Genomic DNA, 25,344 nt, shown 5'->3' on the forward strand with positions numbered 1-25,344 from the left:
CATGTCATTTCAAAGAGGAGTGTGCAGGGGGGATGTGGTGTCATTTTTCATTTAGGGAGGACACGTTTGTTGTTGGCTTGGCTTTTTGATGTCAGTGAGTTCTCCTTCGGGGATGTTCTGGGCAATACTGCTATGATTAAAGTTCGAACCTCTAAAAATGCTCCCCTGGTCATTTGCGAGGGTGTGTACATTATTGGTTGAATCCCATTGTGCTAAGCATTCACTGTTGGTGTAAATTTCATCCTCAAACATTCAAAGATCAACTGGGTAAAACGTAGTATTATCACATCTCTTCCTAGGCAGGTATACTATTCAAATGTGTACCTCTTTTTGTGGGCGCTTTTTTCCTCTTCAGTAAAAGAATGGGGTTGGTGTCTCAAATAGGGCTCTGACTTACTTGGAATATTTCTTTGTATGACAGAATATTTTCTGCCTCAAAAGTCATGGGTTTTGATGCGTATCTCAATGTCATATTATTTCTGTTCACAATTTTAAAAAAAAGGTGTTGTTTAGTATGAGCCATGCATGAATACCTGGCTATCTTCAAATTTCTCCCAGGTTTCTGAATGTCTGTGTTGGATGCTGTTAAAATGTCAATGTAATGCTTCATCACCAAAAGTAAAGGACCCAAGATACCTTGCCTTTATGCTTATGCTTTATGATTGGATATAGTTTTTCTTGAAATAATTAAGACTAAAATTGCAATGCCTATGATGCAGTTCAGTAGCCTACAACATCACCCTTTTTTCTCAGAGTTTAAAAGCTCCTCCAGAGCCACAGGAGACATGATAGAAAAGCTGTGAACTACTCATTGTTACAAGTAGGCTGATCTTCATGTGTAAAATTGGCATAGTATCCCTTTTTAAGCCACCCTACATTTTTGAATATAAATGACCTTATTATGTACAAGTACCATAAAATTCCAATGGAAACCATCAAAGATTTTTTATCCCACTCTTAAGCCTTATACGTCTGGGACTGGTATTTCTTGGAGACCTCTAGTAATAGTTACAAAGGTCGTCTGTGATCATCCACTGCAAATTACCTTGCATATTTAACCAAACAGAGAGGGTGCGTACAATTACAGAGTGTTCCTCTTACTATAGAGCATGGTATTTTTGAATATAATATACACATAAATGGTAGTAATATTATATGGTATAATATTGTTTATATAATTACACATAAATATGATGTAATGTAATATTTAGGATATAAGCAGCCGTTACGACGAGCCTTGGTATTTTACCCCTTAATTCAAGTATAATGCAGACTTTGCTAATCTCGTGTAAATGCACGACAGACATCATAGATATATATGTCTGTATATATGTCTCGTGTGAACAGGTTTTTTCATATAGGCCTGTCTAATGAAACCAATGTCTTCTTGCTTTAAGACCTAAAGTCCACACGAGACAGCACATTTTAAATACTGAAAATGATGTGTTGTGGGAAATGCATGAATAAATAATAACATGTTGCTGTCACTCTTACTTTCCACCATCACTAACTGAAACACATTCATGTTTCAGTTTGATAATGTTAAATAGTATCGTATAATAGGCTATTCACTGGCCATTGAATATTGTTTGGATGTAAAAATGCATACATGGGTGTGAAATGTTGCCTGGCAACAGCTGCAGTAAGTGAAAGACAACCGACAAATGCTGTGAGAACACATTTCAAAGTAGTAGGGCATTTCACAAGGTCTGAGTTCTTTGAGAAAATATCTACTCACACTCAGAGTGACTTCTCATGTTCAGTTCAGAAACAAGCTTTTACCTCATGTAACCTCGCCCAATCACATACTTGCTAACAAAGAGCTACGAGAGCTGTTTTGTGTCCATCTACTTTGCATTTTGGCACCTGGTGAGCATGTGTATAGGCTTAGTAGGAAAGTCAAAAGTAAAATAATTAGTGATGTAATTGTCTTTCATCCGAGTGATGAGCAAAGTAATTCCTTTGTAATTTGGAAAAGTAATTAGTAAACATCCATTGATTACCTTTTCTGGACCACACAATAACAGTGGACAGAACCGATCTTTTCCCACTTTCTCGCTTGGTTTTAATCGCTGGAAGAGTAATCAGGAGAAAAACATTTATTTTGGAGACGTGCCATGCCATATGTGCAACTGTGTTAAAAGAGAGTTCTTAATATTGAGCATTCTGTTTTTAAATCCACATCCTCCTGACAAAAAGCCAAATCTAAGGCAACGTATCTTTATCAATCACAGAGCATTCAGCACTGTATTGACAAGTTGGCCCCTAAAAGACTAATTGAAGAAGCAACCAGCAGCCCTGCCTGCTTGCTTAGAGTTTCTTTTGTGAAGCCACCATGCCAAGATGCTCACTGTGTGCTGTCTAATTGTATTGCCGGAGATATAATGATAGAACACAGGCTACCCAAATTAATTGAGGCTTGCCAGTCACAGCACAAATTATGCACCAAATGCCGCAGTGCTGCGTGTGAGAGAGTCACTGCACCAGAGCTAGAGCATTACAGTCATTATAGGTGTAGATTATGGTCTGATACAGGGGCTTGTTGCACTTAAGGAACAGCTAACAAACAGATCCGTTCTGACACGCAGGTGCTGTGGTGTAATAACAATGCATCATTATAAAGCATATGGGGTTTTTCCCCCTCTCTTTTCATCATAATCTGATCTATAACACTACTGCTTCAATAAATATCAAAGTAACTGGTGGGACTCATCTTTATATATGCAATCTGTGTGACCCATTTACTTTGTATCTGCTCACAGGTTTCAAACACTACTGAGCACAGAGTCTTGCTGCAGAACTAATAGACCCTTGACTCTAAATAAGTAATTTACTTTCGGATTATATATTCAATCGCTAACGTGTTCCAGATTAGCTTTTGCTTTTTGTAAGAATCTAAAATATGATTAGAATAATAACCCATGAAAAAAAGTTGCACTTGCTTACCAGCCAGTGAAAACTTTTGCAGGGGCACAAGCGCAGTGCATGATGTTTTACTGCCATCTGTTGCCAATACTTTAATATGTTTTATGCAATAGTAATATTTTAATGATGATCCTTCGTCATTATTTATTTTCTGCGAAGGGCTGTGAAGGAGAATCGTTCAAATAACATTGTAAAGGGAAACACCTGCCATAAGGTTTAACAAATACCTCTGTGTAAAGGTGCGGTGCTGAAAATACTTGCAAAGTCCCTTAACATTGCAGGTAATATTTCAGTGGTGAACCTCGAGGAAAGTTGCAGTAATGCAGTTGCACTGAATTAGTCACACCCCAGTCTCGGTCTAAATGAGGATGTTAGAGATGACAAATCACTTATGATTAGAGCATTAGCCAGATGAAGAAATGCATAAATGATGATTGAGTAAAATGATCACAGCCATATTGTGGTTTTGCGTGTTTGGAGAAAATGAAATATTCATACACTTTTTGTTTGTTTACCTCGAGTTGGGAATTTGCTATTGTTGGTCCTGTGAGACTCGGCGCTGAATGGTGCGCAGGGATTCCCAATAAGAAATTACGTTTCATCTCTGCGTTAGACAAACCCAAGCCTCCATTTCTTCTGATTCTCTCCTATGTTTGTTTGTGAAATATAATCCATTGTGGTTTTGTGTCTGTATGTGTATATGTGATGATGATGGTGATGAGGGCCTGTGGGGGTATATTCCAAGCTATCTGGCTACTAGACCAAGTAAAGCAGTCATCTTTATAAATAGTCATTTTTGCCTTAGAGCAAGACCAATGTAAATTAGACCGTTGGAGCATTCAATGTGCTCACGAGAGCTCATCAAGTAACATCATCATGTTTGCTTAGTGAGCATGCTCTCTGTGTCTCATAGGGACAGTCTTTGCAGCATTAGCAGTCCTAATGACAAGCTACTGTAGTTACCCCAAAGATATTTTCTCTGGATGTTAGGTGGCATTTTAGATCTTCAGTCTCAAATTTGCCTTAATGTATCAGTGTGTTTGTACAAAGTAGCTTTTGAGATCTCCATACCTGTAATTAGTCCTACCCGAAGTTGCATGTGCGTGATTGCCTGAGGGAGACGTCCTGGAAGGCTGTTTCAAATTAGCTGGAGGCCGATTGCCCTGATTGTTTCCATCTGGTCATTATGGCAGATATTTCATCATCATGATACGTAAGCAGAGAACGGTTGAATGAATTTGGAGATTTGCAGATCCATGAACCTACGGAACAAAAGTGCGCCATATAGATTACTCCCACTTTGGGAATCGTGTTTATGCGCGTGGCACAGATTGGACACCTTTTTTGCATAATGTACAACCCTTCCGAGAGCCTGCTATTTTATGTTGTCGGTGTAAAGCCAATGATGAATTGGGGAGAGACAATCACTTGACTTTTCCATAGCTGGAATATGACACAAGTAGACCAGCTACTTAACTTTATGGCTGCAACATTAATGACTAGCGCCATTGTGTATTTCCCCAGAGAGACACAGAGGGTCAAATGATAAAATTGTCTTCCTACTCATTAGGTTTATAATGTATATCTAGTTTGTGCCCTCATTTTTATCATAATTAATCCTAAATGACATAATGGGCACTTTCACTCAGGCTGATTTGATCCTTACTATTATTACTGCTGTTTAATCTGTTTTAATTGAAACAAAACTGCATATCATGTTAATATCTATCCTAATTCCTGGTATATCTGTAGTTTGTTTGCAGGTATTATTTTGTGAATTTTATATATCTGCTGTGAAACACAACAACTTAAAGAATATCACTGCAGCACTGAGCAGAAACATCTCCATGAATGTATTATTTAAATCCGGCTGTGGAAGCTGTTTTATATTTTTGTTGTCTCTCCTGGGGTTTTTGGACGGTGGGATAAAAATGCACCATTGCTTCCAACGCTATCCACCAGTGCATAGCGTTTCTGAGAAAATAGTGTAAAATGTATAAGTAGTCATACATTTTTACAGTATAGTCTCAATGGTCACATTAGCAATCCTTATTGCTGTGACCGCACTGTTTGTCTCTCCATCATTTTTCATGCTTTACTGGATTTATTTACAGTGTCAGATATTTCTAACCCTGGTCTCTCTCTTTTTTCTCACAACAGATACAATCTGCCCGTTGGCAAACAAGGAGGGTCTTGTATGATTGAAATAGCTGCCGATAATGGAACAGCCCAGCGTCTCGAGGAGAACGTTTCAAACCCCGTGTCAGAGGTAACCTGACCGACCTGCAGTCAAATCGAGCCTTTGTCACAACCAATTTCTACCTTTGCATGTCTCACCCATGCCTGTTTTACCATTGTTTGACACTACAGTGTACACACATCGTATGTCAATTAAAACATAAGTAAATCTCCTGCTTGACATCTGCATCCATGACTAAATGATTAGAAGGAATACATTAGATATAATTAATTCAGTCTTCCTGTATAGGTATATTATTACTAGTATCACAGAATTTCAAAGGTTTCCCTATATGGGCTAAAACACTTAGCTTCTGCATGTGGATATTAAATTACATCATGAATTGTATGCCTTTAATCACTTATAAGACATATAACAGAAACATTATGAACAGATTGAGTGTAGGTTATCAACGTCTCACTGTTTCTAGGTAGGAGCAGTTGCTTTATGTATGAAGAGCATGAGCTCCCATTAAAACGTGTGCACCTGTTACATTTTCGCCAAGATAATCACACACGGCAAATCCTTTACCTAATGTCGACATGTAAGAAGCACAAAGCTAGTTCTCACTTGTTAATCACGGCCTTGTCTTTTCATTCTGGCTCATTAATTTGATTAACTACACCTATATTTGCTATAAAATTAATAATTTTTGTTTTTCACTTTCAAAGAGGCAGACAGGGGCTCGACCTTCCCACAGGCTCCAAATGTCTCCCCTTCCTCCCTCAATGTGATTTATAGTCTTTAATTTGAGATGTCAGAATTTTTATTTTTTCCCTTTTTTGTTAATAATACATTCATTACACAAATATCTTCCCTACAAAGGTATTGCATGTTGGCTGCTCATAAAAAGTAGGACTGTATGTACAGTATCTATGAATGTATTACCACAATTTAAATGTTATACTTGAAATGTATATCATTTCATTTTTGTTTGGCCTTCAACTCTAGTTAAATGAATCAAAATGTGGTTTGGGCTTTAAGCTAATATCATTTTAATATATATATATACATATATATACAATAGGGAAAAAGAAAACCCTCACATGTTGGAAAAGAGTTAATAATAAAGCTTTTCTTTCTGTTGGTGTCATGTTTTTCACTGTGTAAAGTATCACCGCATTTGCATAATAATGCTATATAGAAATAAGTTAATGAAATTGAGGCCCCATTGACTTATTCTCCCTTCAAACAGAACCATACAAATCAGCATATGGCATTCATGAAATGCATGCTGCAAGTCCATTCACAAAGTCATGAATATTACATAAGTGGATATTTCAAATGAGCTCTTCTCATAAACATGGTAAACAAACTTGAAGACACCATAAAGTGGTCACATGAGCCCATTGTCGTCATGCAGCTTCTCAGGACAATAGCTGGTGGTATTTAATGAAATATGGTTCAGCTCATTATAAAAGTATCCATCCATAGCGGCTTATTTTATTTGTACCTTCAACTTTGTAAAAGATTTTAGGGCTCTTAACTTTGTGGTGAGGTTACATTCCTGTGAACCCCTGTGGTCTGTGTCTTTTTATAGACTTTCTAACGTAGCAGATATGACATTTAAAGCTTGTGTTAATTCAACATCCCAGATGATAAGGTCCACTGCAGCTGCCCAACACCTTTCATCAAGTGCTAGCATGGTGTAATGGTTAGTGTTACATTTGAGGGAAGTCTTATTAATTCTAACAGTTCGGATTTCATAGCAGCTCATGTGAGTCTTAAAATGTCTGATTCTGTGGGGTTTTTTTATGTGCTCAAATAGTCAGTCACTTTATTCTGTCTGAAGATATTTACATACTATTGTATGCCATATAAATTGGGATATCCTCACCATAGATTTGAAAAAATATTCACAAGATTTTACCTAACCATAACTGAGCCTCGATAGCACCATAATGTTGTTCTAATATAAAGCCTCCCATAACAACATGTCTGTTAGATACAAAGCATTTTAAATACATGACATGAGGTGTGAGGTGTTAAATTTAATGACCCTTTATATGAAAACCAGTTTTTATATCTACCATGACCAGATTTGATATATTCCACTTTAAGAAGTCAGTACTCATCTACATATTGGCAGCTGTGTCAATAAAAGTGAGGATGTTTTTTTTCATTGTTTTATTGTTTATTTTATAGGTTGGAAAGCTTGAAGTGAGCAACGTGAAAATGAAAGGGTCTCAGTTCTATTGGACATTATTTTTTAATATTTTCAAATTATAATAGCCAGGTTAGTGCTTTTCATATATTAAAGAGAAAATCCCTTTGACTCAGGAGAGTGCTGTATTGTGAAAGTCACTGACACAAGTTACATAATTGGCTAGAATGTGTAAATGATGCGTAATGAAGCTGGGATAAATGTTAGGATGTCTTTCGTAAATGAATCACCATGCATGGTGGGAGTATGAAAGAAAGTGTTATGTGAAGCATCTAAATAGAAAGTAGTATATTCATTCGAACATCTGGAGGTCAAAGAAATGTTTAATTTAGTACTAATATGAGACCGTCTTGTGCTTAATTATTTTTATTTCTTGCAGCTCCGCTCTGGTAACAGACACAATTATGCCTCACTTTTTAAATTGACCTTTATGGTATGATAAGCTGCAAGTTCACAGAATGTATCTACATTAGTTCTTACCAATTACCTTACACATCAGAGAAGGCTTGCAGCATGTTCTAGTTATTGTACCACTCTCTTATTGTATCAGGTGTGTGTCTTATCATATGATGTCAGCAGGACAGAAAAAGGAAACGATTATAACTCCAGTTTCTTGTCTAGGTCATGCTAAAACCGCATTAAGCTGAAGAGCAACAGAAGCTGATAGTGTTAATCTTTCTTGTTGATCTTAATATATGGTTAGGTCCTGTTAATGTTATAATAATGGTAATATATTCATGCACACACTGATATTGAGAGCCTGTTTTTAGCTGAGTAGCTTGTACGTGATGGGATTTTGTATGATTTAGTGTGATCTACTAAACGATAACACTGAGGACTGGCTTTCTACCATTTTTTTGCAGGAACCCTTTGGACCCATATTTCTCGGGGATGTTTCATCCCATTGGGAGATGCATGATGGGAGTGCAAAGGGAGCAAGGAGATTCATTGGATGCATCGGGCAACTTCAGGTCAACTCAAAAGAGATTTACCTGGTGGGTGAGGCTGTGAGCGGGAGAAACATCAAGAATTGTGACCCGCCTGTCTGCCAACACCTTCCCTGTCGTAATGGAGGAACTTGTAGAAGGTACTTGGTCACCTTTTACACTAATGAAATGTCACCAAACTATCTTTGAACTTAAAAGCCATTAAGAATAGGAAATACAGAGTTTCTGTAAGGAATTTTCCCTCTGTGATAATAATCTATAACATGCAATAAATTACAGAAGGAAAGAGGTGAACTGCAGCTCAGTTGTTACATACATGTACGTTTCAACAAAGAAAGAAGAATACCATTTTGCTAAAACCAATAAAGATCATGAAACTGTACAGTAGCGTGAGTGACAGGGTCATTACACGTTTGACCTGCTGTTTCCTCCCGCCCATGTGACTCAGTATGAAGCAATACTGCTAGAGCCAGATTCCACTTTAAATTGTTTTTCCAATCCCCACAAATATGAATGAGTTGTGGCTCTGCAGTAGGAGCTTTGAGCACACACTAACCCAGTCAGCCAGCTTAGGAAAAGACAGTTTTGGCAATGGCTTCTCTCCCCAGCACCAACCATTACTTAATGCAGAACTGTTCAGTTGTCAAGCTTATCTTATCTACATTAGACTGATTTTAATGTCGGCCTACTCCAGGCTAACAGTGCACTGTGAAATATTTGACTGGGACTCAGCAGAAAATCTATATAAATTGCTTGTTAATTGCATCAAATGCTGAAATTGTTATACTGATAACGAACCAATTTGCCAAAATGTCCTGCAGCAGTTACTCATCCGACTGAAGAGAAACCTAATGTAGCACATAAATGCATAAGATTGCTACGTGTATTAGAAAAGCTCCCAGAATTTTCCGTTAGAAGTTGGTGGAGACCAAAAGCTGAGCTAAAACTAGTGAACATTGAAAGTTTTGTTGTTGTTTTTGTTTTTACCTCCAAAAATGAATATATACTTTGTTACAACAATGTTTAGTATTTCATAACATTGGTTTCACTTGGAAATGTTGTAATGCTGCATGGTCAAGAAAATAATTCCAGTGCTTTCTATAAATCCAGTCACGGCAATCCCTATGCCAAACTTAGTCCCTTATATGTGCAGATCTTTTCTCCCTTCATATTTATTTAGTGCAGCTCATCAGACTGCCATCACACACCACTTACCAGCAATTTTGGCTGTCTTTATAAGTGTGCAATAACTACATATGATGCTCTTTCACCTGAGGTAATCCTGAAAATAGCTGCTCTGAATGTCTTCTTCATTGTGTTATGACAGTGTTAATTAACATGCATTTATTAAACAGGAAATGAAAAGGGGCGCCGGGAATTTCATAATATGAATGGCTCTAAGAATACCAATTAAGAGCCGGGGGCATTGTGGTCACGATGGCTTGTCATGTGTGAAAAAGTGCACCTTGCAATTATCTGTGTGACGAATAAAAGTTAATGCAGTATCCTCTTCAACTACACGGTATGCAGGGGTCACCCGGAGTGCATAGAGCTCTCTTCATTCTGTTAGTTGCCCTGGATTGCACCGCCGCACTATAATAGGATGAAAAAGGATTTTGATTGTGGGATCATTTGGGGTGATATTGGCGCTGTCGCTTTGTCATGGTATATTTCTGTTCACGTAGAAATGCAGAAATATCGATATTAAACCTGAGTGCATAATGGCTTTTGGTTGGCGGGGGATACCTACATGTAAGGTATACTGTATAAGTGACATCGGTGTGATGAGCCAGACAATCAGCAACCAAGGGGAGCTCTCAGCGGTTGTTTGATTCATTTTTAAACCTCAGCTAGGTTGCTGAGACCATGTCATTAAATTCAGCACATGGAAATTATAAAACGGAATTTCTTTCAAGACACATTCATGCTAAAGTAAATAGTTGTTGCTCTGTAACAACAAGATCACTCTTGAGGACAGTAGAATACTGGAATATTACTTCTATACTAATATAACTAGCTTTTTTGTTTACCCACCTCTATAGGCGTCTTCAGTAACAGCATGGGGGCTATGAATTGAGACCATCTGTAATGCACCCAGCAATTTTCACTTACATGTTATTTATATTTAGTGTGAGAAGTTATTTGGAGCCATGTTTCTGGCAGCCTGATCCCTCAAGTCCAATATTTGTTTTTGCTTTTAGCGCAATGTTTATATTTTAGATGCTCAATACTTTGCTGTTTTTACTAACTAGCTTTTGATTTTGGTTGTCTGTGAGCAGGACGTGTATGGTTGTTGAGAGCAGGGAAAGTCACTCAAAAGAATATACTTGGTGGTTAAATTTACAAAAACAAAAGCTGAAAGACACTGAAATTCTGATGTATAATTAGGATATTATAATTTGGATAGAAATGATTAAGTATTGATTATAGCAGATTTGTTTCAGAATGTGAGTTCTTGTTGTTGGACTAAGAGACAGCAGATTGAAACACATCACACACATAGTTCCACATTTAGTTTACTGAGAGAATTATTGAAATATGCTTAACCTCCTTAGCGTGCGCACACACACACACACACACACATAGAGGAAAATTATGTAGACAGTGCTACTTCTTGCTAATTGCCTGCAAGATGAGATGCTGTCTTGTTCGTTCTGTGATGGTCCAGCTTCAGCAACACACACATACGTACACACACACACACACACACACACACACACACACACAAACACACACACACACACACACACACACAAACACCCAAACACCCAAACAAACAGACCTCCACTAAAGTCAATTTTTCCCTTGCTCCATTTCACTGCCTGCAATTGTTCCTCACAAAGAAAGTGAAACCAATTGTATCTTAATCAGAGTTCCAGCTATACTTGTTTCAAAGTACCCAAGAAATAAATCAAGGTCCAAGAAACAATTATTTTAATTTACCATGAGAAACAAACATAGCTATCGTCCCGTGTGCAATTGCAGTCCCTGAAGAATATTTTCAGAGAGAACTTGCTCATTACAGAGTTCATTGCATTAGTGTCTTTGAATTTTGGAGGACATGTGCATTCAAAACAACTTCTTTTTTTCCAGAATTGGTTATTTTTATACAGAGACAATTTCTTGTCTAAAAATGAGTTTCTGTGTAACCTTGACATACTTAGGAGTTGCATATCATTATTATATAAGAATTAAAATAACAAGGGTCTCACATAACTCAGTATAAAAACATACAGGAAAAGGAAATGCTTGTTCTTTTGATTTGTCTTTTATAGCTGACCTTGGAAACAACAGAAAGAAAAACGCCGAAGGGAATAAAGGGATTTGTTTCCATGAACATTCATGACTGTCTCAGACAGTCGTGAATAGAAATGGTGTTATCTCAAATAATCAGAAAGAATTTCTAACCAAGGCTACTATTAAGTGTTAAAGCTGGGGTCATCAACACATTTGGTAAAAATAAAAAATACAGTGCATTAGTCATTCCATGAGTACTTTCAGACTTCCCTTACCTGCCTGCTGCTCTCATACCTAAACCTATTGATTTTTAGTAAATCAATGCCTCAGTTATTCCCTTAAACAGCTGGAGACTGTTGTTCTGAGCAAGAAATATTTATACATGTGCAGGACTCTGCCAGGTTAGCAATCATGCTGTTATCTGCAGAAAGGAAATGTTATTTTAGTGCAAAATAAGTAACAACATTGTGGCACTAAATAATTGTTGTGATCAGTAATGTGTTGTGCCCTTGTGTTTGTTTGTACTAGCCTTTTGATCATTCGTTGACTTCAGTGGTTTGAGTTTTGGAGAGATTAGGAGACATTTTTCGGGAACTCCATACTCAGTTGTTGCAGGTTTTGCACTCTCCATTTAAAGGAATCTGTTCTCTAGAAAAGAATAACATCATGTTATTTTATTAAATCAACACAAGACAGTCTTCAGTGTAAACACCACTTTTTACTTTATATTTTCCTTCCCCCCGTTGTCATGTCAGTGATAGTTTGAGATGTTTTTTGTCTCCTTTCACCTTTTAAACACTTGTTTCAGTTTTGGTTCGAACAACAATACAGCTCAACATGTTGTCTTATTTTTATTCCATTACAAAGGCTACGTCTGTTTCATAGAAGTTGCCTGGAACATTTGGCCCAATGACAGCTAGCTGGTGTTAAGGTGAGAGAGCAGACCAGTGATGGAGCTATATCACAGCATGGAGTCGAAGGAATGGACCGGTTTTCTGTTTGAAGAGAAAATACGGTTGAGTCTTGCTTAGGTCTGCCGCAAATACATGTTATCATCACGTATCATTTCATCTGTCTGAACCTCCGTTAGTAAAGAAATGATTTGTTTGGCACAACTTTATTTCTGATACACGGAGGCAATGCAGTTTATAAGAAGACATTCTGCTTGGTTTTTAGCCTTTCAGGAGTTAAAAAATCCCCCCCTAAAAAAAGCTGTGTATAAACATACTGGCACATTTGAGAAGTGTAGAGTTTAAGTGTGTGTGTATATACTTTAAAAGTGTTGCAGAGTGCAGTGTGTTCTAGTTTGGACCTTTAGAAATAATATCTGATCCCTTGAGAAAAGTTCCCTCACACGTTAGGCTTACTTTCTATAAGGATTTCATTTCAAGTATCATCTAAAGTATGCTTTTCTATGGCAGTGTGTTTCTAAGAACTCTGTTGTGGGGACTTAACAGACAAGGGAACGTTTGCAGGGGTGCCTGGAAGAGGTCAGAGAAATATCGAACAGCCGTCTGCTAAAACAGGAGCCTGAGTGAGTCAGGTGAATGCCATGTGTAAATTCCTCTTCATCCCTCTGGTCATAATGAAATGCAGATGACAAACAATTGAGTGGAAAGTCAGTTGCCTTTTAAATGATTTCCTCTCCAACCCACCCAGGATCACAGTGTCCGTAATATAACAGTGTCAAATTGGCAGTTTGTTATACTGAAAGGCAAATGGCGTTTCAGTACCTGAGCAGTTCTTCTCTATAAATAATATCTGCTAAACCTAGCGGTCCTTTTTATTTTAACAAAGGATGAAGTGGGCTACACGCTTTCATCCCGAGAACTGAAGATTTTCATGGCAGCAGAGCCTCATTCGGGCCTCGATGTAGGATTGTATTTGCATACCAACAAGCACTTAAAAGGAAGTCTTCTGTAAATAACTTACAAGGGATAAAATGTGAGGAATACTTATGTCCGAAGAGCTTATGGTTCTAGCTGACAGGGATATCATAAGCTAACCGGTCAATTATTCATCATTTTATCTGGTACTCATTAGATTAAAAATGTAGTATTCCTTAATAATTCATCCAGCCTTTGTGCTGCAGCGGTGTAGGTTTTGAGAAACTTGAGCACCACATTCATGCCTTCGAGATTTACATATTTAAAATGAGTGTGCAAACATTTCAACAATTACATAATCAAAGTGATTGCCTCAGACAAATTAAAGTAACCTTTTGTCACCCCACACTTCACGTATTTTTGATTAAGCCAATTAAGACTAAAGTGTTTTCAACTGAGCTACTGCGCCTCCTCTACTTACACCTTTCAGTAGACCGAGATATCTGCTTCCTGTTTTGAGTGCTTATTTGCTATACATGTGAAAATTCCTGTGTTATATTGTATATCACCTTGTGTTACATATTGTGTATGTGCTCTTTTTGCTCTTTACACATCTAAAGAGAATTTAGTTTTTTCACAACATTATGTTTTGAGATTATTTTTCTCTTACCAGTAAGATCTTACACAATAGCCTCATTTTGAATTTATAAAATATGTAAGTATGTAGGTATATCTTCTATTGAATCACAAAAGCAGTTCATAGAAATGTGTCCACAGAAAGGGCATGAAAGAAAATATAGCTGGAAATGTTGTGGAAATGATCTTATGTTGCAGTATCTATAATATCTCATTTGTAAAGTCAGAATAAGAATACCGTCCCACAGGGGTAATTTACAATTGTTAGCAGCGTTTTTTTTTTTTGTGTTATTAATATTAAAGATTTTGAAATTACACGATATACGAAATACACGTCCAGTACCAATAACAGTTTAGCAATTGCAGCCAGGTCTCGTGGGGGGTCTACCAGGGGCCGTGGTGGTTGTAAAGTCTGACCGTCTGTCATATAGAATTATAATTCTTGGCGTGTTAAAACAAAAAAGTTTCTGTAATTTGAATAACTGTTTAGTGTGTGTATCTATCCGTCATATTCAGGGGGGAGTAATGGAGGATAAATAGCAGTCTCACAGCAGCCAAACAAACACATTCACAGTTACAATCACACCTACCATGAATTTACCTAACCTGCATGCTTTCTGACTGGGGAGGAAAGTAGAACATCTGGAGGAAAGCCCACGCAGTTTGTGTGTTGTCAACATTGAAACACAAACACTAACTGACAATGCTGGGGACAAGTTAGCAAACCCAAAGCATTGAAACACAGAGAATGCACCAGGAGCTGCTCTATTAAATATTTGATACTTCCTGTTGCAGGTTGTCACAGATTATACAAATAGCAAAGTATGTTCTGTTCAACGCACGACAATCTTCATTTGTTACTGTTATTTTGAAAATAGCAGTCACAATCGGCTGTGAAAGTGTCTTCAGCCTGTTAATAATCAAACACTACAAATGTTTACTGCATTATAAAAATCATTTTATATTTCAATACAGTCAGATCTAACAATGCTCAACTCCAGCGACAGAATGTAAATATTTTATCCCAAAAAGCCAGTTTCCTTAAGAGCAAAATACATCCTCCAGTGCTGCTGCTCAAAACACATTATTAATTTATAGATTTGAAACCCCACAAATGCTTCCTCTTTCTGATGATACACCTTTCAAAGCTGTGCACATCTTAGTGCATTTTAAAAAGTCCCTGTCTGGATATTACTTTGTATGCTAGATCACGCTCCTTCTTGCCAAGACAGGAAGTGCATGCATCAAGGAAAAAAAGACATGGTTATACGTTTTCTGACATGCTACTAATCTCCGCTTTCTGCTGTTATTTTTCAGGCTGCGTTCGTGTTTATCTTTACTGAGAGAAGTCATTTCTGCCTCTGCAGCAGCTGCTAAGATGAATAACTCCATAACAAGATTATTATTTTTTCTCCAGCACATGTTCCCTCTATTTCAAGTATTTCAGCAGATCTCATATATATATATATCACAAGTAAGCCATCAGGCTGCTCACATTTATTTGTAACATCATTTCAGGTTCTTCCATGCCTCACAGGGTGTTTTATCACTTATCTCCTTGTGTGTTGCCACTGGACCTGTTGCTGCAATGTCATGGTCCATTTTCACCTCTGTCCTAATGATGCCTCCCTCTATGTTTACACGTTTAGTGATGCTGAGGACTGGTTCTGTGAATGCCCCCCGCTCTACACGGGCCGACTTTGCCAGTTCAACGCCTGCGAGCGCAACCCCTGTGGTCACGGAGCAACATGCATCCCAAAGTCACCATTGGAGGCCGTATGTCTCTGCCCCTACGGAAGACAAGGTCTACTGTGTGATGAACGTGAGTGCTACAGAGAAGAGCTCCACACAGATCAATGCGCCACAGATTTAGCAGCTTTATAAAGAGGCTGATCTGCAAACAGTTGGTGAATGAGAGCCCTGAGCAGTTGGTAAAATAGGAGCTTCTTGTAAAAGTAAAGGGTTTAATGAAACTAAATTGCGCTGAAAAGGCAGAAAGCTCTTCCTCCAGCAATAGTCAGATAATCAAGGGAAAACTCCATGCCTCTTTGCTGAATATTCCAAATGACTCCTTTTAGTTCATAAGATCTTAATTCCTTGCTACTGTAATTTTAGCGGTGTGACTCAAAGCAACTTTTCTTCACAACTTTTTTCTTAAAATGTCAGGTTTCTGCTTGAACAGCAGGGTGTTCGTGTGTTCTCACATTACCAGCGATGTTATTAATAAGCTAGCTTACTGTTGCTTATGCCCATCTGTGGTCACTTTTTCGCCGTTTCACCAAATGCTAACTTACAAGACAAAAGGATAGAAGCATTAACTTTATATTCCTATCACACAACTTCAGAGCAAGTGATAATGAAGGGTCATACACTGACTGGCTAATGTATTTTGAATCCTTAGATGAGTTTGTAATAGTCTTCCAATTATTTGCCAAAAAATTTAATTAAATACAAAAACTTTTTGGCCAGTGAATCTCAAATAATGCTGTTCTTTAAAGTCTCTTAATAAACCAAGACATTGAAAATGCTACAAATTGCATTTATTCAAGGACTGCTGCATAACTCAAATGAAAACATACTGGACAACTCTTGTTGAATGTGACTGTAAAAACATGCTGTATTTTCAGCCATGCTAGCAGGCTGGCTGTAGGGACTGCAATATGGTCAGACACTTTGGTCCAGACTGAAATAAATATTTGAAAGATTGCCATCAAGTTCTGTTCAAACATCCCCAGAGCAAGAGTCCCTCTAACTTTGGTAATCCAATGACTTTTTCTAGCATTAACATGTCAAAGGCTTTTGTCCAATACTTTGGTTAATGACAACATCATGTATTTACAAACATTCTCATTTATGTTAAATGCTAATTGGCAAATTCTAAAGATACCTCTTGATGGGGACAATGGTACACATACCTGCTTTAAAATCATTTAGTAATTTTGATTATGCTAGCAGGTTGACATTAGCATTCACCTAGCTGAAGACTCCTGTTTAATCCAAATTGAGATATCCGATTACAGAAAATTGTTAATTATATTTTGTTGTTTGTTGTATAGTATAGTTAATGAGCATTTTAAGGTCTCTATTCTAACAGTAATGCCATGAGAGAGGCTTCACACTCTATGCCTCTCAGAAACAAAAGGGTTTTGCTTGACTAAAGTGACTTTAGGAGCAGCGTGGTGCTTGGCATATAAGTCACTCAGCCATGCCACAGCCCCTGACAGTCTTTCAACACCCACATCCCAAACGGAAAATCTAACCTTCCAGTGTCAAACTCAGTATATGGCTGACATTTGAATTTTAATCCTGATTACATCAGATGGGATCAGAGGCGAACCTGATCACTACTAAGGTTGCCTGCCTCTGGGGTCTATTTTTGTACTTTCCTTGAATATGATACAAAATAGTCAGTGATAGCATGGTAGTTATTTTTGTCTTTATTTTAGACAAAGCTAAAGTTATATATCCAGCAGAGGAACGTTAAAGAGCTAAATGTTTGCTTTAAATATAAGATTTTCCCACCTTCATGTTAATGGATAAGTTTGGTCTATGAACCAGCAGTGAGGAGATGAATATAAGTGCTATTGATGCTGTAAGTCTCAAGTGACGTGCTCATTAAACATTAATGAATATTCAAGATGACTTCACTCAGAATACTAATGGTGAACCTGAGTATACAAGTTGCCCATAGCTCCTGTTAAAGATGCATGTTTAGATTGTTCGTGTTTAGAGTTCAAAGACAAAAAACTGTACAGTACTACAGCTCCTTTTTTCTCAAATCTACAAATAGTATATCCTCTCTGTCTGAGCTATGAGATGTTGTCAATTTATAATGAGTTATAATGGTCTTTTAATCAAAAGATGTTCTAAGTCAGGGAGGGATGATTCAAAGAAAAGGTTTTGCCGGAAAAACATTGCCAACACAGTATTGTTGTTTTGTAAAACAGTCAGTGTAGACATTTTAGTACATCATATTTTCATAGATACCTTTCAAACAATCCATCTTCAATGGTTTTACTGTCTGTGCTTTGACACTGTGCAGCATTATTCCGCATTATTCAGAATCAGCACTTCAGTTCAGTATTGATTTAGGGAAGTTTCTGTTAACCTTGCATTGTTCCCAGATTGAAAATAATTTAGGAGTGTATCTCTCACTCTCTCTCAGGAGAGTTGTTGTTTTCCCAGCTGCACTGTGACAGCTAAGAGGCACACCATACATGCAGTTTTTGTCAAAATGCGTTTCACACTCTGACTGGCGCCGCATGTCATTCTGTTTTTTCTACTGCGGCTCCTTTTAGTTTGCAGCCCATTACACAAATACCCAGCAGTGTAAATGTTAGGTGATATTATTTGACGGAGTGTGACGTTTTAATCCATAGATGGATGCATTTCACAGCTACAGTCCATAAGATTCTGTGTTAATAATATGTTCAGTAACCGTGTGACTTTCGCCAGCACTGAACCTAATTCTGAAGTATAATACAATGATGGTTTTTCTAGAAGGAACACTCAAATGTTTACCAATGAAGGGGTATACATTATGCATAATGTTGGCTGTAGTTCAATATTGGGCGGAAACCTAAAGATTTACTCAGTTATTTACTTCTGAATTCCTATTTACCTTCATCACAAGAAGGATATGGACCATTGTGGTTTTCTATGAAAGTCAGGTTGATGTGGATTAAACTGTCGGTCTCTCTCTTGCTTACTTGACCCTTTCAAAATCAAAGACAATTAAATTGTTAAAAAAAAACATAAAAACGTATTATAGCGATAGCTTTAGAAACTGTGGCCCCTGAAGTTTAGATTTAGAAGTTAACAGTTTTTACTATCATTTAAACAAATTAAATGTAACCCCCAGAAAGAAATTAATTCTAGTAGATCTGTTTTGCTGGCTTTAATTAGATAGTACAGTCTGTGATATTATACCAAACACTTATAATATACGTATGTTTGTACAAATATAATATGAGCAAGACGCTAGAAGGCACTTAAATAAAGTTCAGTTATAAATCATTCCATCAGAAATTCGAAACCCCCACATTTTATTTGATATAAAACCACTACTGAATAACTGTATATCACATTAAAATAGTTTTGTATTCATGGCTGGTCATCTAATATTTGCCTATATCAGTTTATTGTAGATTGGTATGGACACTATATTTGTACAGTAAGCTCATGGGTAGTGTGTCCATGGACCAAGTAAATAACCTCCTATAAACAAATCCAAGGTCCTTTTATTTGTTGTAATCATGGCTCACATGTTTGTATTTAGTCTGAGCTAAGATGTTATTTCAGGGTATAAAAACACTCATTTGAATGAAACAAAAGGCAGATGCAGCTCTTCCAGTCTGGAAACGATAACAGAAGCATTCCCAGCTTTATTAATAATTTAACAGCCACACGGAGCTGAGGGCAGTCGCAGAGGGGAGCTCTGAACCCTTCTTAGCCATAGCCTGGGGCTGCAGAAGAGTATGCAAGGTGTTGAAGAAGAGCAGTTTTGTTTCTGAATCCTCTGCTGTGTAAAAAAAAAAAAACAGCACAGCATGTCATTTTGAACGACCAGGGGGGGGGGGGGGGGTGAATTTACATTGAGTCCCTAGTGAAAAATCAAATAGATGGGTGTGCTGAGATGGAGTACAAGAGAGGGCATTATTGAATCAACCATCCATTCTGAATAAGTAAACTTGAGATTGTAATTGAATATCTTGGGATTATTGTGCTACCCTTTTGAACATCAGGTATGAAGCGATGCGTGCTTTGCAGAAGCTTTCTTAAACAGCTACTAATGGAAATAGAAAAAGGACTGAAGAGGTGATAGTGTTTGAAAACAGGTCATCATCTTATAGATTCAGAAAGGAAAATATTTCACTAACCCCTGGTATGTAATGTGTAGCAATAGTGCCATCTTTTGGTAACCCGTGAGTGAGAAAATGAATCAGGCCTGTTCTATTCAAGCCACACAGACACAAAAGAACCATCCCATTTGAACTCAAATATATGAAATACATGTGTTTGTTTTGCAGCCATCAATATTACCCGTGCCAGATTCAGTGGAAGTGATGAGTTTGGTTACACTTCTTTCGTGGCTTACTCCTCCATCCCGAGCCTGAGTTTCTTCTACGAGTTCAAGCTGAAGTTCACCCTCGCAGATAATTCATCTTCTGTGAAAGATAACCTGATGCTGTTCGCTGGGCATAAAGGACAAGGTGAGCTCAATTTAGACACCCTCGCAGCTGTTTAAAATCATTCTGCCGAATGTCAAATGAAAAAAGACGGGGAAAAAAACATTGAAACGTCTCCTTCATTTTAGTTGTCAAACTTCATTAAGGATTTTTTCAATCTCATCTGTGATCCTCCCATCAAGGCCGACCCTAAAGGGATTTTATTTTTTGGCAGATCGAGAGACATTTATTAAGAGTCTTTCTGAAGTCCAATAATTAGTTGATATCCTGGTAATGTTAACAGCTAACTGTTATTGTTCTTGACTTCCAACGGGAGCAAGATGCATTGCTAGCATAAAAAATGAACATGTGAACTGAGCATCTCAAAAGTATCAGTGCTAATTGCATTCAACAGTCTTTGAGATGCAGGTGCAATGTGATGCTGTCAGCAGCCATCACTTTAAATTAAGGTCTCCTACTGCAGGGTCAGACTTAGAAGCAGGTAACTGCTGTGTCATTGTCACCAGCATATTTCATCAAACGAGGAAGAGGGCGCAGAAATAAAAAAGATCTTGTGGATCTTATGCACTCGTTTTCTCTTGAGAGTAAAATTCATCAAGGTGGAGGCAAAACAACACAGTATGAATAATGAAACGCTTGTCAGGAGAGAGAGCAGCACTGTTTGAAATGGTACAAAGGCATAAAGTAAGAATAGATAAAAAAGGAACGTTTCGCATGATAATTGGTTTAATGAAGTGGCATCTTTAATTTTTTGGGTGGCAGTGATCAAGGTACACGTAATTAAACAAGCAGATGAGGCAAACTATAAAACAAAACTAGAATAAATATTTCAGCAAACAAACATAATGTATTTTTAGGATTATAGTACAGATGCAGTCTTAATGATGATGTTTAATGACTATGTTTGAAATTAGTGTTCTGCATACAACGTGCTCAATGCATCTTCGCACCCACAAACCCTATATTTATATACAGTATATACTGTATGTATTTCCTGCTTAGTGGTGTAGACTGTTAAATGGGTAATTGTAAGGTCAAAGTTTTCAGTTCTCATGTCTACTGTGCTTGTGACGAACTATTTATGTGTTTTCCAGGCGATGATGGTGATGACTTCCTCGTTTTGGGACTGCGGAATGGCCGAGTTGTGCATAGATTCAACCTTGGATCGGGTGTAGCAGTCATATTCAGTGATCGACTGAATCAGCAGACCAGCATTCACACCGTTACGTTTGGAAGGTCAAAGAGGACCGGATGGCTGAAGGTGATGTTGTGTTTGGATTGGCGTCATATTTGTGAATTAGAAAGGTGTTGGGCCACCAGAAGAGCTTCAATACACAATTCTGGTTCCAACTATGAGGTTTAAATCATTCAAAGGTTTCGTAAGGTTAAGGATTCACCAGATAATTAAAGGGATAGGAAACAATATGTATTTCCTTTAACAGCATTTTTTGTACAAATATTTCATGTTATTCCCTTCTGACTTGCATGTGTATCAAGTAGAATCTATGTATATATTGTTGTTGCTTTCACTATATTTAACTTTTTTATCATTGCACACAGAGCCACTAAAACAAAGTGCAGTTGAACATCAACCAGATAATACAAAAGAGTTGCAAAGTGCATATTGGGAATAGTATTTTGTAAAGTGATATTTAACTCGGAACTCGGATACATACTTTTTAATTTTGTTCTTGCCACTCATTTATTGGCATTTTAGTCCAACCTTTTTTTTATGTATTACACTGTGTACATCCGCACATAAACACTTTAGAGATCTGTCCTGCCCAGTGTCGGTGATGCAGGCTTGTAAATGGTGTCACAGTAAGGTGAATGATTTCTGGGAACACATCAGGTTTGTAAGTACCAACAAATCATTTTTGGTCCAGTGATCAGGAAAAGGATGTTTGCATCATCTAAGTGTGACTGAAAAACAGAGGTGGGGAAAGTACATGTACTCAAATACTGTGTTTTAGTACAATTCTGAGATACTTGAACTTTACTTGAGTATTTCCTTTTTATGCTACTTTGTACTTCTACTTCACTACAAATCAGTTAAATAGTGTACTTTTACTCCACTGAATTTATTTTGTACTTTAGTTACTTGGAAGATTTTGGTTTAATTTTGTGAAATATAAACAATTCTTAAAAAGGCCTTTATTTAAACCTAGGGTAACATTCACAAGCTACTCTGCAGACATTAATTAAAACTAGCTGCACCTTTACCAGCTTTGATAAAGAAATGAATGCATCAATAATTATAATCAAAACATATGATATATTATTCTGAAATGGAACAATCTGCAGAATAAGTACTTTTACTTTTGGTACGTTAGGTATATGTTGATGCTTTACTTGAGCTACATTTGAATGCAGGACTTGTAAAATATGATTAGTATTCCTGCACTCTGATATTTCTGCTTTTACTCAAGTACAAGATTTGAGTACTTGGACCTACCCACCAGCTGAAAAAGTATGCAGCAACAGTGAAAAGCTATGGAGGCAGCCAATTTGTGCTTTGAATTGACATTTTATCATGTCTTTCTCAGGTTGACGGGCAACGTAACAGAACAGGATCCTCTCCGGGCCCCCTGATAGGCCTCAATGTTTTCAACCAGCTCTTTGTGGGTGGATATAATGAGTACACCCCTGAACTCCTGCCACTTGGATCCAGGTTCCGTAATGGCTTTCAGGGTAAGACAGCAACGGCTTTATTACAGCCCAACACTGTTGTCTGGAGTAAAAGCACCTGTGCTTTGACTTCCTCCAAGGATTTCGGTCTATTTGTAAGCAGAGGGGGAGGCGTGTAATGGAAAAGGGAGTTACAGGCTCGGACTGCTGTATGAGGCCTGAACAGAGCATTGAGGTTGATTGTGTCTGCACCCTTTAATCACTTCACACCCATGTGCAGTTTGCGTTGTGTGCAAATCCATTTCACTGCTGATAAGTCACATGAACAAGGCTGCCATACAAATGATCTTTGTCATCATCAACATCTTTTGTGCTTTCTCTCAGGTGACCCCATATAGGATTGTATTCTGGAGAGGATTCATTGTGCTGCTAATGCTCGGGGCTGTGGAGCAAAATTGCCATAACCGTAATGATGACAACAGCTATGAATATCATCATAACCAGATTCAGCAGTCTTTGCACTACAGCTATGAAGCTGGTTATTATAAGATGTCATGGCTGATCCATTTGAGATGATCAAGAGCTTTTTATTTATTTAAGGACTGGAGCGATTTTTTGTGTTTGCTCATTTATCACTGTGTAATTCTTTTTTTTTTGCTCATCAAATAAACCTTTCAAAATGGAATCAGCTATGGTAAAGCATTAGTCGGCCCATGCTGTATCAGCCTGTCGTACTCCCCTGTAATGGTGAGCACCACCTGAGTCAGGCGACGCTGGTGGTACCATAACCTCTCTGCTCGGGATGTAATGAGAACTCATGAGCGTCTAATCAGATCTGTGTGACCTTCCTCTAGCCCTAATCATGATGGCTGGCAGTGAACACACTGATAATGCACTTCACTCCCAGTTATCAACAGATCCACACTTCCCTTTGGAAAGGTGGCAGAGGAGGTACTGCGGCAGCTGGGTGGTGAAAAAAATCACTCACTCTATTTGAGCTGTTGATCAAAAAACGTGAAATGTTTTTTAAGCATGCAGATATTTCTTTAGCACACTTGTTGAAAAATATTGAGGGTCAGTACCGGCGCAAAAATAAATGGGGTTGTACAACTCTACATACAGTACGTGTATCCCTATGTTCATTATAGAAAACATTCCATTGAATGTGGCATGGAACGCTTTGAGCGAAACATTTCTAATTTGGCACAAACATTAACTACGACTCAAAGAGGAAGTGGTGGTGGTCAAAGGTCGAAAGCTAAAGGTTGCTGTGACCTTCTGCCTCCCTTTCTCATGAACGCCTTGAGAGTATTCCTTCAAATTTTGCATTAATGTCCGCCCAAGGGTGAACGGTTAGAATTGTGGAGTGAAAGGTGACTGTGACCTAACTAAACAAGCTGTTGGCCTCATTTGCTTACTATGGTAATTTTACACAATATCACAAGATATGACTGCAATATCAATAGCATGGTGATATATTTTATTTAGATTTTTAAAGACTGCCACAGGAACTACATTCTGACTATTTTTTTCTGTGAAGCCAAGTTCACTGCACATTCACTGTGCACAGCTTCTTCTCTGACATTTATTAATACCAGACTTGGCTCCTCTGGTTCTTGGTTCTTTGTAATAAGAGTCAGTAAGAACCGCAAAAACCAAAAAATACCTAACTTTAATAATCTTCCTTATAAATCTGCTTCGCTTTACGATGTTTGCAGCTCGGCAACCATCACTTGAGTCTGCCAAGAAGACAGCATCATGCCATGAATATTCATGAATGAGCATGACATTTTCCCTGCATCCTGTTTATGCCAATGACTAATGCAGCAGAGAGATGGGAGTCAGCATGTGCACATGACTCCGTGGCTTGTGCTCAGGCCTTATATTTATAGAAGGCCCAGTGCTCTGCAGGTACAGGCCAAAGCAAATATTGTCTGGATAAAATGGAATCATGAGAGCAAAAAGCAAATATGATGAGGGAGATGCATGAGAAGAGAAAGGCAGAGAAATTTCATTTAAGAACTCGGACTTCTAGGATGTGTACTGCAGGGACTGCAGATAATTTATTCCATCAAATTCAAGAGTTAACATCAACATCAACAAAAACATTTGGAATTAAGTATTTATACTTCATAATAACCCCTGTGGTGTCACACGATTCAAAAACCATCCAACAAGTTAACTTCAAACCCTTTTTTAAATCATTCTAACTCAGAATATTCACATTTAGTATGCCCAACATTAATTCTCATACAAGGAAATTAAAATGTTGTGTTTCCTCTGATAATCCCTTATCAGATGAATAAAAAAGATATCCCTCTGACATACAGTGGGTGTGTTTGTCCTTTTTTTTAAAGGGTGCATTTTTGATGTGCAGTTTCGTACAAGAAGAGACAGAAAGTTCCAAGTGCTGGGACAGCCTGCGGGACATCCAGCCTTTGGGCGCAGCGTGGGTCAGTGTGGAGTCACCCCTTGTGTTCATGTTCACTGCAGAAACGGGGGGAAATGTGTGGACTCTGGCTCATCTGTGTAGTAAGTAAAAATAAGTGACATT

General features: G+C 37.8%; 1 protein-coding gene across 1 annotated transcript in view; it reads left to right on the forward strand.

The window, feature by feature from the left end:
• The window catches only part of eys (eyes shut homolog), a 142,780-nt gene that overhangs the window by 114,324 nt on the left and 3,112 nt on the right, over window positions 1-25,344 (forward strand). Inside the window, exons 42-48 of the mRNA XM_063874989.1 lie at window positions 5,086-5,194; window positions 8,192-8,415; window positions 15,624-15,796; window positions 20,004-20,186; window positions 21,257-21,423; window positions 22,709-22,853; window positions 25,148-25,322. Of these exons, the coding sequence (XP_063731059.1) occupies window positions 5,086-5,194; window positions 8,192-8,415; window positions 15,624-15,796; window positions 20,004-20,186; window positions 21,257-21,423; window positions 22,709-22,853; window positions 25,148-25,322 (1,176 nt within the window). The remainder of the gene's footprint in view (window positions 1-5,085; window positions 5,195-8,191; window positions 8,416-15,623; window positions 15,797-20,003; window positions 20,187-21,256; window positions 21,424-22,708; window positions 22,854-25,147; window positions 25,323-25,344) is intronic.

The sequence above is a fragment of the Eleginops maclovinus genome, chromosome 22 (genome assembly GCF_036324505.1).
Source record: "Eleginops maclovinus isolate JMC-PN-2008 ecotype Puerto Natales chromosome 22, JC_Emac_rtc_rv5, whole genome shotgun sequence".
Taxonomy (NCBI): Eukaryota; Metazoa; Chordata; class Actinopteri; order Perciformes; family Eleginopidae; genus Eleginops; species Eleginops maclovinus.